We start from the raw sequence: 12,556 nt of genomic DNA, 5'->3' as shown, positions 1-12,556 counted from the left end.
CAGAAAAGCTTTGACCATCAGGAAGATTGAGAGCTATGTTACACTGAATTACACAACCGTTTCCCGCCTTTGTACTTTGAGACTGAAAAGCAGTGTTAGTCTCTTTTGGATTCACACTCGGAAATGATGAAAACCCGCTGCTACTCTTGTTTAATCCTTGATCAAATTTCTCAGATGAATCATCAGCACTGAAAGCTGTTTGAATTTTCGGACTTCTTTCAGACTCAATTGCTGATATACTTCCTTTGTAATACATCTTAACATCCTGTTGACTACTAGAACTGTTCATTCTTGCTATCTTTTGCTGCTCAAGATCTTGACTTTCAATTTTCTCAATGAACTGTGAAATTGTCAACCCATCATACACACCAGTATTCTTCAAGATCATTAAGTATGTTCCCCACTCTTTCTGAGGTAATGCATCAGCCAATTTCTCAACCCATTCTTCACGACCTTTTTCAACTCCTAACATCGATAACGATCGCACCAAGTGGCAATATCTCTCAATTAGCTTCTTGGTATCCTCGCCCGGCAGACTACTAAACAGATCAAACTCTTTTTTCAATAGGGCTTTCTTGCTTTTAATCATATTCTCGCTACCCTCGAACTTAACTTTCAAAGCATCCCAAATTGATTTAGCAGTCTTGTCATGTTGCAATAGAATGAATATATCCTCTTTAATAGCTTGTTGCAACAAACTAATCATCATTTTTTCAGCTTTATACATCGCCCGTTCTTGATCGGTAAACTCAGAAATTTCTTTGACGACTTGCAACTCGGTTCTAGGCAATGTGTATTTCTTTAGTATGCACTCCCATGATCTAAGATGATTGGCTTGAACCCAATTTTCAAACCTATCTTTCCATCCATAATATTCCTCAATGCTCATCAATCTCGGGGGTTTTTGAGTCGTCCCCGTCTCGTTTTCCAAGTTCATTACTTGAGCAATTGCGGCTGGAGTGGTTGATGTGGCAAAAGCGTTGAAAAATTCTGAATTCATGATGACTTAGCACGTATTTCAAAAACTCAGACAGAAAAGCGATCCAGAGAAATGATCAGATAAGCGATCCACAATCAATGTTACTTCGAGCGATCCACAATCAATGTTACTTCGAGCGATCCACAATCAATGTTACTTCGAGCGAACCACAATCAATGTTACTTCGAGCGATCCAGATATTTCAGTTCGAGCGATCCAGATATTTCAGTTCGAGCGATCCAGATATTTCAGTTCGAGCGATCCAGATATTTCAGTTCGAGCGATCCAGACATGAATTTTGAGCGAACCAGACATGAATTTTGAGCGAACCAGACATTAATGGACTAAAAAGCGATCCAGAGCAATGATGTCATATAAGCGGTTCAGGATTCGAACGGATTTTAATCTGTTTTTAGGTTGAATTACGCTCTGTAACTATCAAGGATTTGTCTCGGTACTATGATGAACAATCTGTGAGAATTTGAATAATTTTTGACCGTGAAATCTCTTTGTAATAAGAAAAGAAAGTGTAGAAGATAGAAGAAACACAGAAAATCGCCTATATTCTGATGAAAACCTCCTCCGTGGCTCTGATACCACCTGTAGGATCGGTTGCTGACCCAAATGAGTCCGTCAGAGGCTTGCTCTTGTGAATCAGATGCGGAATTATAAGAAACACAAGTAGAAATAGCACGATCTTCCTTTTAACTCACTTTTGTATTGATTTGAAACAGATTACAGCTCAAACGTCACACCGGCAGAGCTTCGGCGTGGAATACAAGATCTTTACCAACTGAATCGCTCCAAGGACATTTATAGGAATTCTGGACCGCTCATGTGGACATGACACATGAGCGGTTCAGCCTTTGACACAAAGGCGATCCAGCCTTTGACACAAAGGCGATCCAGGATGCCATAAAAGCGATCCAGAATGTCTAAGACCCTAAAAGCGAACCAGCCCTATAACTCCTATACAGACTCCTGTTTTCTCGTAGTTCGAGCCCTATGCTATACAATAAGATATAAGACATGATCCTAGACACCTAGACGGAATCAACAGATGTAATGTACCAACATTTAGGTCGAGTCTTAGTTTTATAAATTTAAAGTTTAGAGAGTCTAGAATTAGGGTAATTTAGTTAGTTTTAATTAACCCATTTTCAGCACATCAAGTTTTTGGCGCCGTTGCCGGGGACTCTTGGCGATTGCGTTGATTACTTTGTTTGGACTTACTTGACATATTACGTGCTAGTTGTTTATTTTGTTTGAGTCGTAGGAGTCTAAGTAATTTAGTGTCTTTTATAGTTAGTCGAGTCGTTTAGTAGAGTCTTCTTACTTGTTTGTCCTCGGTTTTTGCACTGGATGCCCCATACGCGCTCGCAGGGACCGCCGCCGCTTCCGTTTGCACTCAAGTCTTCCTTCTCGTCTTCTACGTCCGAGGCACGTGCTTCTAGCTCTACTTCGTTTTCGCATTCCACCCCAGCGTTCGATTTTACACCAAAGTCTTCACCCCACAATTCCCCGCCCCCACCCGTCCACCTAGTCCACCACCCGTAGCTCACATGGCCCGTAGGACAGTTTACGATCAGGCTACCACCGGCTTCGCCGGTGGGAATTCCCCCATCACCCTTCCAGAGATCCCGAACGATCAGTCTTGGCATATTCCATCCTACATTATGACCGCCATCACAAATTCCTGCCAGTTCCATGGTCGTGACGACGAGGATGCCCCCGCTCATATCAATCGCATCACTCGTCTCTGCAGCACCTTCTCCATTGAGGGTGTCAATCTTGATGCTAGGTATCTTCAGGTTTTTCCGTTCCCACTCGCTGGATGCGCAACCGTCTGGTTCGATTCCCAGCCAGCTGGCACTTTCACTACTTGGGCAGGCCTTCGCGATGCATTCTTAGCCAAGTATTTTCCGCCAGCCAAGGCGTCTCGCCTTCGTGACCAGATTCACTCATTCCGTATGGAGCCCGATGAGCCGTATCACTTAGCATGGGAGCGTTTTCAGACCCTGATTACCTGTTGTTCTCAGCATGGTCTATCTGATTGGGCGTTAGTAGAGAAATTCTACAATGGTCTTACTCCTGAGATTAGAGCTCGCTTCGATACTTCAGCAGGAGGTCAGCTTATGGGAAAGAAGACAGTGGCGGAGTGCAATGATTTGTTTGAGAGTTTTGCCCACTCCGATATGGACTACAGTACTACCAGCAGGACTTCCATTCCTGTGCGTACCACCTCGGCCGGTCGAGGGGTAAACCAAGTTAGCTTGGATCCATCGGTAGCTGTTGTAGTCAAGAATTTGAGGCAGGAGTTGAGGCAGGAGATGAGGCAGGAGTTGAGTGAGATAAAGAAGAAAGTTGACAGGTGTGAGGTTTGCCGAGGAAGGCATGATACTATAGATTGTCCTACCATCACTCTTGAGCAGGTAGAGTACATAGCCGGTCAGTCTAGGGGTCCCACGAATCCGTTCAATAATTCTAACTCCAGCTGGCGCGGTAGTGGTAATTTGAGTGGTTATCGTTCGTCTGGAAATCCTCCCGGATTTCCATCTGGTCAGTATCAGAGTAGAGGGCCCGGTATTTACACGAGTTCTAGTTCAGGGCAGTTTAGTGGGTCAGGTTCGAGTGGGCAGTTTTCGAGTGGAGGACCGACTCAGGAGAGTCAAGGTAGTGGAAAGGCTCCCGAGGTTAGTACGAACAGGTTGGAGGAGATGTTTGCCCAGATGATGACGCAGACCCAGTCGTTCATGAAAAATCAGGAGCAGACTAACAAAAATCACGAACTTCAGCTCAAGAGTCAGCAGGCCACTCTTCTCGATCTTCAGAGAACAGTAGGCGGGCTTGCTAAGCAGTTACAGGAGCACCCACCGGGTCAGTTTTCGGGAAACACCTTCACGAATCCCGCGAATCAGTCAGCGAAGGCGATTACAACCCGTAGTGGGAAGAGTTTGGGAGAGGTTGTGAGAGAAGGAGAGGTTGAAGAAGTAGAGGCAGAAGTTGATGAGGAGATCGAGATAGAGGCTCCAGGCAAGGTGCACACGAGGCTAGCCCCAGCAAGTACCGCACACGCCGAGGAGTCGCCAGTAGAGAAGAGAGTGGAGAAGCAGCCGACGAAGGTTCGGCCTGCACCGGTGATTGATTATTCTCACCTTCCGTTCCCCGCCCGTGCCAGGCAGCAGAAATATGCTCAGGAGTACGGGAAATTCCTTGAGATGTTTACACAGTTGAAATTCAATCTTCCGTTCATCGAGGCGCTTCAGTCTATGCCTAAGTATGCGAAATTTCTCAAAGATATTTTGAAGCGTAAGGAGAGAATCGGTGAGCTTTCGAATATTCCGTTGACAGGAGGTTGTTCCGCGGTAGTCTTGAATAAGCTACCAGAGAAATTGACCGATCCTGGTACTTTCAAGATTCCATGTTTCTTTGGGGGAGCCGTTACCCCTGCTCACGCCTTAGCCGATTTAGGGGCCAGCATCAATCTGATGCCATTTTCGTTGTATGAGCGACTTGGTCTAGGAGAGCTTACACCCACGCGCATGTCATTGTCCTTGGCTGACCGATCAGTCAAGTATCCTCGAGGGATAGTAGAGAATTTGTTGGTGAAGGTTGATAGGTTTGTGTTCCTAGTAGATTTCGTTGTGCTCGATATGGAGGCCGATGAGAGAGTTCCCATTATTCTAGGCCGTCCATTCCTTCGAACCGCAAAGGCGATCATTGACGTCTTTGACGGTAAGATTTCTCTTCGTGCGGGTGACGAGATTGTCACATTCGAGATTGATAGAGCGATGCAGCATCCTAGCGGTCGTGATGATGATAGTGGGCCGTGCCATTCCGTTTACTTTCTCAATTCATTCATATCTTGCGTCGACACGTGTCTTGAGTACATTAATGGAGCCGATTTAGTAGGCGAGCGAGTTGTTGGCGAGCATTCTGAGGGTGAAGTTGATGAGGTAGAGGAGGAGCAGTTGGATGAGAGTGATGAGTTGAGTGCTGAGCCGTTAGAGCTCGATGAGATTAGTGATGAGAGTACTCCTGTAGAGATTCCACCGCCTTTAGAACTTAAGGTTCTTCCATCCCATCTCGAGTCAACATTTCTAGGAGAGAAGCCGAATATGCCTGTCATCATCTCTTCGAAGTTGACAGAGGAGGAGAAGGCGAGGTTGATTGAGGTGCTTAGAGAGCACAGTGATGCGATTGCCTGGAGGCTATACGATATCAAGGGCATTAGCCCTACTTTTTGCACGCATCGCATTCTGATGGAGGATGTTTATAAGCCTGTAGTGCAGCCGTAGCGTCGCTTGAATCCGAATATGCAGGAGGTAGTGAAGAAGGAGGTGATGAAGTTGCTAGAGTCTGGTTTGATCTATCCTATTTCTGATTCAGCTTGGGTGAGTCCTACGCAGGTCGTCCCGAAGAAAGGGGGGATGACGGTTGTTCTGAATTCGAAGAATGAGCTTATTCCGTCTCGTACTGTTACGGGTTGGCGTGTGTGCATTGACTATCGAAAGTTAAATGACGCCACTCGCAAGGATCATTTTCCGCTTCCATTCATTGATCAGATGCTTGAGCGTCTCGCGGGTCAGCAGTTCTATTGCTTTCTCGACGGGTTTTCGGGTTATTTCCAGATTCCTATTGCACCAGAGGATCAGGAGAAAACCACTTTTACATGTCCATATGGCACATACGCGTATCAACGCATGCCATTTGGGTTATGTAACGCTCCTGCTACATTCCAGCGTTGTATGATCGCGATCTTTCAGGATATGGTCGAGAGTTCAATGGAGGTGTTTATGGACGACTTCTCAGTGTATGGTAGTTCTTTTGATAAGTGTTTGATGAATCTGGAGAAGATGTTGAAGAGATGTGCAGAGACGAAGTTGATGCTGAACTGGGAGAAGTGTCACTTCATGGTGACTGAGGGGATTGTGCTAGGGCACAAGATTTCGAGAGCTGGTATTGAGGTTGATAGGGCGAAGATAGACACGATCAGCCAGCTCCCTCCGCCGACTAGTGTCAAGTCGGTTAGTAGTTTTCTCGGTCATGCGGGATTTTATAGGCGCTTTATTAGGGATTTTTCCAAAATCACTCGCCCCATGATGCGATTGTTGGAGAAGGACGTTCCTTTCGTCTTTGACGAGGAGTGCCTTCGAGCGTTTGAGTTTTTGAAGGAGAAGTTAGTGATTGCACCGATCCTCGTGTCGCCTGATTGGAGCTTACCATTCGAGCTGATGTGTGACGCGAGTGACTACGCAGTTGGTGCGGTGTTAGGGTAGAGACGGGAGAAGCATTTTCACCCGATTTACTACGCGAGTAAAACGTTGAATGATGCCCAGGAGAATTACACCACCACGGAGAAGGAGTTGTTGGCGGTGGTGTTTGTGTTCGACAAGTTTTAGTCGTATCTTGTTCTGTCGAAAACCGTCGTGTTTACTGATCATTCTGCTCTGCGTCACTTGTTTCAGAAGAAGGACGCGAAGCCGCGCCTTATACGATGGATTCTTCTTCTTTCCGAGTTCGACATTGAAATTAAGGATAAGAAAGGGGCAGAGAATGTGGCGGCGGATCACTTGTCCCGCTTAGAGGATCCGAAGAGAGAGGAGATTCGTGAGGAGGCGATAGGGGATAGATTCCCTCACGAGTCTATTGATGATGTCAGGGCAGGAGCCGTGGATCTTCCGTGGTATAGCGATATAGCCAATTATTTGGCCGACGGGTTTGTGATGGAGAATTTGAGTGCGCAGCAAAAGCGGAAGCTGATGAGGGACGCTAGGAAGTACATATGGGATGACCCTTACCTTTTTAGGATTGGAGGCGACCGTTTACTTAGGAGGTGTGTTAGTAGGGAAGAAGGTGTTGAGATCCTGAGGCACGTGCATGAGGGTTTGACAGGAGGTCATCATGGAGCACACACGACCGCGTAAAAAGTCTTCGACTGCGGTTTCTTTTGGCCTACGGTGTTCGAGGATGCTCAGGATTTTGTTAGGGCTTGTGATGCCTGCCAGCGTACAGGCAATATCTCATTTAGGAATGAGATGCCCCAAAACCCCATTCAAGTGTTGGAAATTTTTGATGTGTGGGGCATTGATTTCATGGGACCTTTCCCTCCTTAGAGTGGGAATAGGTACATCCTCGTTGCGATTGACTACGTTTCGAAGTGGGTGGAAGCTCAAGCTTTGCCTACGAACGATGCACGAGTGGTGGTGAGGTTTTTGAAGAAGCTATTTACGCGATTCGGTACTCCTAGAGCAATTATTAGTGATCGCGGTACGCATTTTTGCAATGCGGTGATGGAGAAGGCGTTGGAACGATATGGAGTCATGCACCGCTTGTCTACCGCGTATCATCCGCAGACGAGCGGTCAAGTGGAGAACGCGAATCGAGGAGTGAAGAGGATTTTAGAGAAAACGGTCGGGAAGAGTCGGAAGGATTGGTCCGACAAGTTAGATGATGCGTTATGGGCATTCCGCACCGCCTACAACACGCCGCTAGGTACAACACCGTTTATGATCGTTTATGGGAAAGCGTGCCATTTGCCGGTCGAGTTAGAGCATCGGGCTCTTTGGGCACTCAAAACGGTGAATTTAGATTTGACCGAGGCCGCTAGGAGAAGATACTTCCAAATTCATGAATTGGAAGCCCTTAGGGATGCGGCGTATGAGCGTTCGTGGAGTATTAAGGAGAAAACGAAGGCGTTGCATGATCGGAAGCTTAAGGGATTGAAGGAGTTCAAGGTTGGTGATAAAGTGCTTCTCTACAATTCGAGGTTTAAATTGTTCCCCGGGAAGTTGAAGTCGAAGTGGACGGGACCGTATGTTGTGAAGGAAGTGTTTCCGCATGGTGCGATTGAGCTTTACAATAAGGAGAGTGACGAGTCGTGGAAAGTGAATGGCCACCGGTTGAAGCATTATTTAGGAGGGCCTATTGACAACGTCGAGAAGGAGGAAACTCCTCTCGAAGATCTTCCGGATACCACCATGTAGGTTCTTGGGTGAAAACTCAAGTGTAGAGTTTGTACATTGAGTCGTTGTCCGTGTCGCGTCGTTAGTTAGTGTTTTAGGTGTGTTTGCGTCGTTTTTCGTCGTGTCGTATTTGTGTCCGTTTCGTGTTTTGTCAAGTGTTTTGCAGGTACATCATCCTTCACGTGGCCGAAATCGACTACCGAACAGCCTCCCAGGTACGTTCAACGGTAAAAACGAGAAACTAATGGTCAGGGGTACTGTGGGAATTAATAAAATTGGTTTTGCTGAAACACTGCTGTTACTGCAAACAGTTTGATGTTCTGTGTTGTCCAGGGGGCCCGCGTGAACTAATTGTTCATTATTACGCGGCCCGCTTGGACTTAAGATTCTTTTGAAAAAAACAGAGGCTCGCGAACCGCTTAAACTTGACCTTACCACTTACGCGGGCCGCTTGGGTTTTGTATGTCGGCAACTGATGGATAAAGCCCCAAATCATTTCGGCGGAGAAACCCTAATCCCATTTCTTGACGACCGGCGATTTCAAAGCATCCACCATCTCCACCGCCATTCCACCACTTCATTGCTGATCACCACCACCGTCCACCGCTATACCACCGCCGGTCATCACTCTCCGCAGCTACCCACCACCACCCGTCGCCTGTAACACTCACCACCACCATTTACCCCCCATCAGTCACCATCGTCACTGACCACCGGCCACCGGACTACCACCGCCTTATCTCTGCTGATTTCTGGTGTCGTCGACTACAAGGTATGTTTCCTGCATTACTTATAATTAATCACTGTTTTGGTGTCGAGTCCGTATGTTAGTGTCAAAGTGAGTCGTTGGCTTGTTGCTCGAGTCGGGTTATGTCTGATCAGTGTGGGTTGAGTTTTTGTCTCATGTGACGTTGTCGGGTCAGTTGGTATGATCAGGTCAGGTCTTTGCGAGTTTTGGTGTCGAGTCGAGTCTTTGTCGCGTCTGTCAAGTAGCTTAGGTTTTTGTTTGAGTCTGTCGAAAACTGTTTCGGGTCAGTAGGTTATACTTTCGGGTCAATATCATTGTGTTCTACGGTGAGTCCATATTGTTTGCATTGTTGAATATATGCTAGGGTGCGGGTGGCTCGGGTTGGGATAATGATTGCTTGATGGATTGCTTTAAGCGATGTGAGATCGGGTTGTGATAGAGAAATAAAGGGGGGAGATTTTGAACGCAAATTAAATTTTTGGGTGTTTTATGTTGAATGAGATATTGCGAAAATTTGCTTTGGGCGTTGTTGAAAACAAGTGTGGGGATACGGTTGCGCGATTTTTTGACATAAAGTACATTTTTCATAAAGTACATTTTCCGTTGCTTCCACGCTTTGGTATTTGATTATTTCTCGGCACTTAGGATTGCTCGAGGGCAAGCAAGGTGCCGGGAGGGGGTAGAGTTGAAAATTTTGTGTTAGTTTGCGTCAAAAGTGTAGATTTTTAGAGTCGGTATATCGTCTTTGTGTCGATAGTTTAGTTTTGCGTCTTTTAGGGTCGTTTAGGGCGTTTTGAGTCATAGTTGAGTCTTGAGAGTGTCGTTTTGCGCGTATTATTGCGTCGCTTGATTTTAAGCCGCTTCGCCCGTACTCAATCTCCATTCGGGCGAAGTTCGGTTTATTTTCAAGTCGATTTGCAATTAGTCACTCGTATCGAACAACGGCCGCGAACGAAATGCTATACGGCCGTCGTCCGATTGTATATTATTATTTTATTAAAAAAATAAAAAAAAATAGAAAAATTCCAAAAATTCAAAAATACCAAAAATAGCTTGTGTTTACTAACTGTTCACCTGTTTTGCATGTTTATTGATCTGTTTTGAACAGGATGTCAGGTGAGGGGTCATCGTCAGGTGTGAAGCGCAAGAGGCGCAATACTAGGGCCCAGGCGGTTGCTCAGGAGCAGCCGGTTGCTCCGATACTTAGGGAGATCACATAGGGATGTTGGGGTCCCACACGGGCAGAGTGATAGGTTGGTAGAGAGCCCGTTGCTGCGTTTCACTTATGGGTCGGCTGAGTACATGAAATTTGATGCCATAAAAAACTGAAGTTGTTAGAGTTTAGGCGGATTGATTGGGACTTGGTTAGTCAGCTGGGACAGGTTGAGAGGATTTAGGAGCTGTTAGGGCAGAAATTCAGATGGGCGTTAGATTGCGAGGTGCCACAGTATCTCGAGCTCACCATGGAGTTTCACTCCAAATTTTTCTATAGGCACCCGGGGGGTTTCGATGAGCCGGATGTGGTTTCGTTTGCATTGGGTAAACAGGTCTTCAATATGAGTTTGCCACAGTTTGCAGAGGCGAGTGGGTTTTATTTGGCTCGGGAGGTTAGTTCGGATGAGTTTAGAGGGTTGTTGAGGCAGGTGGTGAGAGATGAGGCGGAGTCGTGTGTGTTAAAGGAGGATTTAGCGAGGTTCTGGCGCACCATTGCTATTTCACCATTTTCGAACAATATGGTGGCGTCGGACATCAGGGATCCTATTTACAGGTTTGTGCATAAGATTTTGGCAGCTACTTTGATAGGAAAGCACGAGGGGGATAAAGTAAATCAGCATAGTCTGTTCTGTTTGATGTGCATGGTAGAGCGGCGGCCAGCCAACTTAGCGAGTATTTTGGCATAGTCATTGGCGAGGCCGAAGAAGGGAGGAGGTACGGCTAGATTGTATGGTGGGCTGTATATTACGATGCTGGCGGCGAATCTGGGTGTGTTTGCTGATTTCCCCGCTGAGAGGATGACTGTAGGACCAGTTCCATCTCTCATGGAGCTTAGGAGTCTTCAGATGGCGAGGATAGTCACGATTACTGATCCGCCAGCGTGGTTAGAGGTTTTGCCAGCACCACCGTCACCGGATCCGACTGCCGAGGAGGCAGCACACACCACGATCCCGGAGCGTTATCAGGTGCCACTGCAGAGGCATCAGCTGCCGGCGCGAGAGTATCCTGTTAGACAGCCACGCACAGAGCCACTGACATTAGAGGCAGTCTATGACAGGATGGACAGGTTATTTGAGTTAGTGGAGCAGACACGGGACGGTGTGAGAGTGATTATGGATCACTTACACTTGGAGCCACCACCATCATGGCAGCCACAGTAGGGGGGTCCAGCTGGTGGGCAGGAGGAGCCTGCCGGTGGACAGCAGGGTGGAGCAGGAGGCGCGTGAGGATGTGCAGCGGTGTTCTTGGCGTTTATATCTTTTGTTTTATTTTATGCTGTTTTTGATCCTCATATCTCGGTCTGTACTGATATTATACACTGGTTAGTAGGGTTGTGGGTTGGTTGATACTTGTATGGTTTGTTGATACTTTGATGGTATATATTATTTTGGTTTGGTATGTTTTGAGTGTTAGGTTGATTTTGGTGTCGCTTCCGTTCGCGTGTCCGAGTTAGTACAGTTTGCTGAGCGCGTTTTGGATTGGAGGGCATGTGTGGTATCGACTGGCATACTGACAGTCTCACATATGATTCAGCTAAGTCGTTCCACTTGTACACTTGTATATTTATTTATTTATTTTGTTTTTAGGTTTTAGGAGTCATGTTTCCATCCTTGCATTAGGGACAATGCAATATTCAAGTGTGGGGATGGGAACTAGTATTTAGTGTGTCTAGTTAGTAGTGTCATGAAAAAAACCGAAAAATACAAAAAAATTAAAAAATTGAAAAATCAAAAAAAAATTGAAAAAATTAAAAAAATAAAAAAATGTCCTTTGAAATTAGAAGTTTGCGACTTAAAAACGGAAAATGATAGAAAAGTCGAGGTTTTTGTTCGGTTTCAAATAATTATAATATAAGATAATTTAATCGTGCTTGTGTCTAGTTTGGGATATGCGGGTAGGCTCGGTTCGGTTTTGAGTTCCTTTGATCTTAATATACCTAATGTTGGCTACTAGTGGGTTCTCATCTAGGAAAAGTAGGGAAATCGAAACCGCCAAAAATAACATAAGGGGCACCGTTATAAGTTAAAACCGTTAGAGTTTGTGATCATGTGAAAAAAAAATAGAATAAAAGTGAGCTAGAAACTGAATGAAAGTAGCCACTTCTATGTAGTCTTGATTGGGGATAGCGACTCTACAATCGGATTACCGCTAGGGTGTGTGAAATCAACCGTGCAAAGCAATAAAAAGAAAAAAAATAAAAAGTACCGAAACTAAGTAGTCTGTGGTTGGGGATAGCGACTCTACAGCCGGATTGCCTCTTGGTTTGGGAAAGCACCGTCTAGACTCACGAGCAAAAAGAAAAAAAAGAGAGAAAAAAAAATTGTTTGATTATAAACTCTCTTGGTTTTGATATAAAACGGTTGGGAATTGGTCTATGATCGTTCTTTTTGTCCTATAAGTTTGAGGTGGGATTAGATGGGTATGCGTTTTCTAGTGTGAGACCCTAGGTGGATTGACCCATACTTGAACTTAAATTGCATGATAAGGGCTCGGAACCGGGTTTGGGTCTAAGAGGATCGAAATATTCGCAATCGTAACTAACACATGTCTCGATTTTAATAAACGAACATAAGCTTTTGGCCCGAACGACTATCTTGATTATGTTTCCGTTTGCATAATTCTTTTTCGAGGACGAAAAAAAGAGAAGTG

At 45.7% G+C, this 12,556-nt stretch overlaps 2 protein-coding genes across 2 annotated transcripts; both read left to right on the top strand.

The window, feature by feature from the left end:
* Window positions 1-2,541: 2,541 nt before the first annotated feature.
* LOC110942703 lies at window positions 2,542-5,277 on the top strand. Its single transcript, XM_022184470.1, has one exon. The coding sequence runs from the start codon at window positions 2,542-2,544 to the stop codon at window positions 5,275-5,277; it is 2,736 nt and encodes a 911-aa protein (XP_022040162.1).
* Window positions 5,278-7,272: 1,995 nt separating this feature from the next.
* Window positions 7,273-7,965, top strand: LOC110942704. The gene has a single exon (XM_022184471.1). The coding sequence runs from the start codon at window positions 7,273-7,275 to the stop codon at window positions 7,963-7,965; it is 693 nt and encodes a 230-aa protein (XP_022040163.1).
* The last annotated feature ends 4,591 nt before the right edge of the window (window positions 7,966-12,556 follow it).

The sequence above is a fragment of the Helianthus annuus genome, chromosome 5 (genome assembly GCF_002127325.2).
Source record: "Helianthus annuus cultivar XRQ/B chromosome 5, HanXRQr2.0-SUNRISE, whole genome shotgun sequence".
Classification (NCBI taxonomy): Eukaryota; Viridiplantae; Streptophyta; class Magnoliopsida; order Asterales; family Asteraceae; genus Helianthus; species Helianthus annuus.
The sequence above is the reverse complement of the archived record's forward strand: the minus strand, read 5'-3'. Positions and strand labels throughout refer to the sequence as shown.

What these genes read in the sequence shown, in the direction of transcription:
- LOC110942703 (XM_022184470.1), top strand. Translation starts at nt 2,542, where the DNA reads ATGGCCCGTAGGACAGTTTACGATCAGGCTACCACCGGCTTCGCCGGT.
- LOC110942704 (XM_022184471.1), top strand. Translation starts at nt 7,273, where the DNA reads ATGGAGAAGGCGTTGGAACGATATGGAGTCATGCACCGCTTGTCTACC.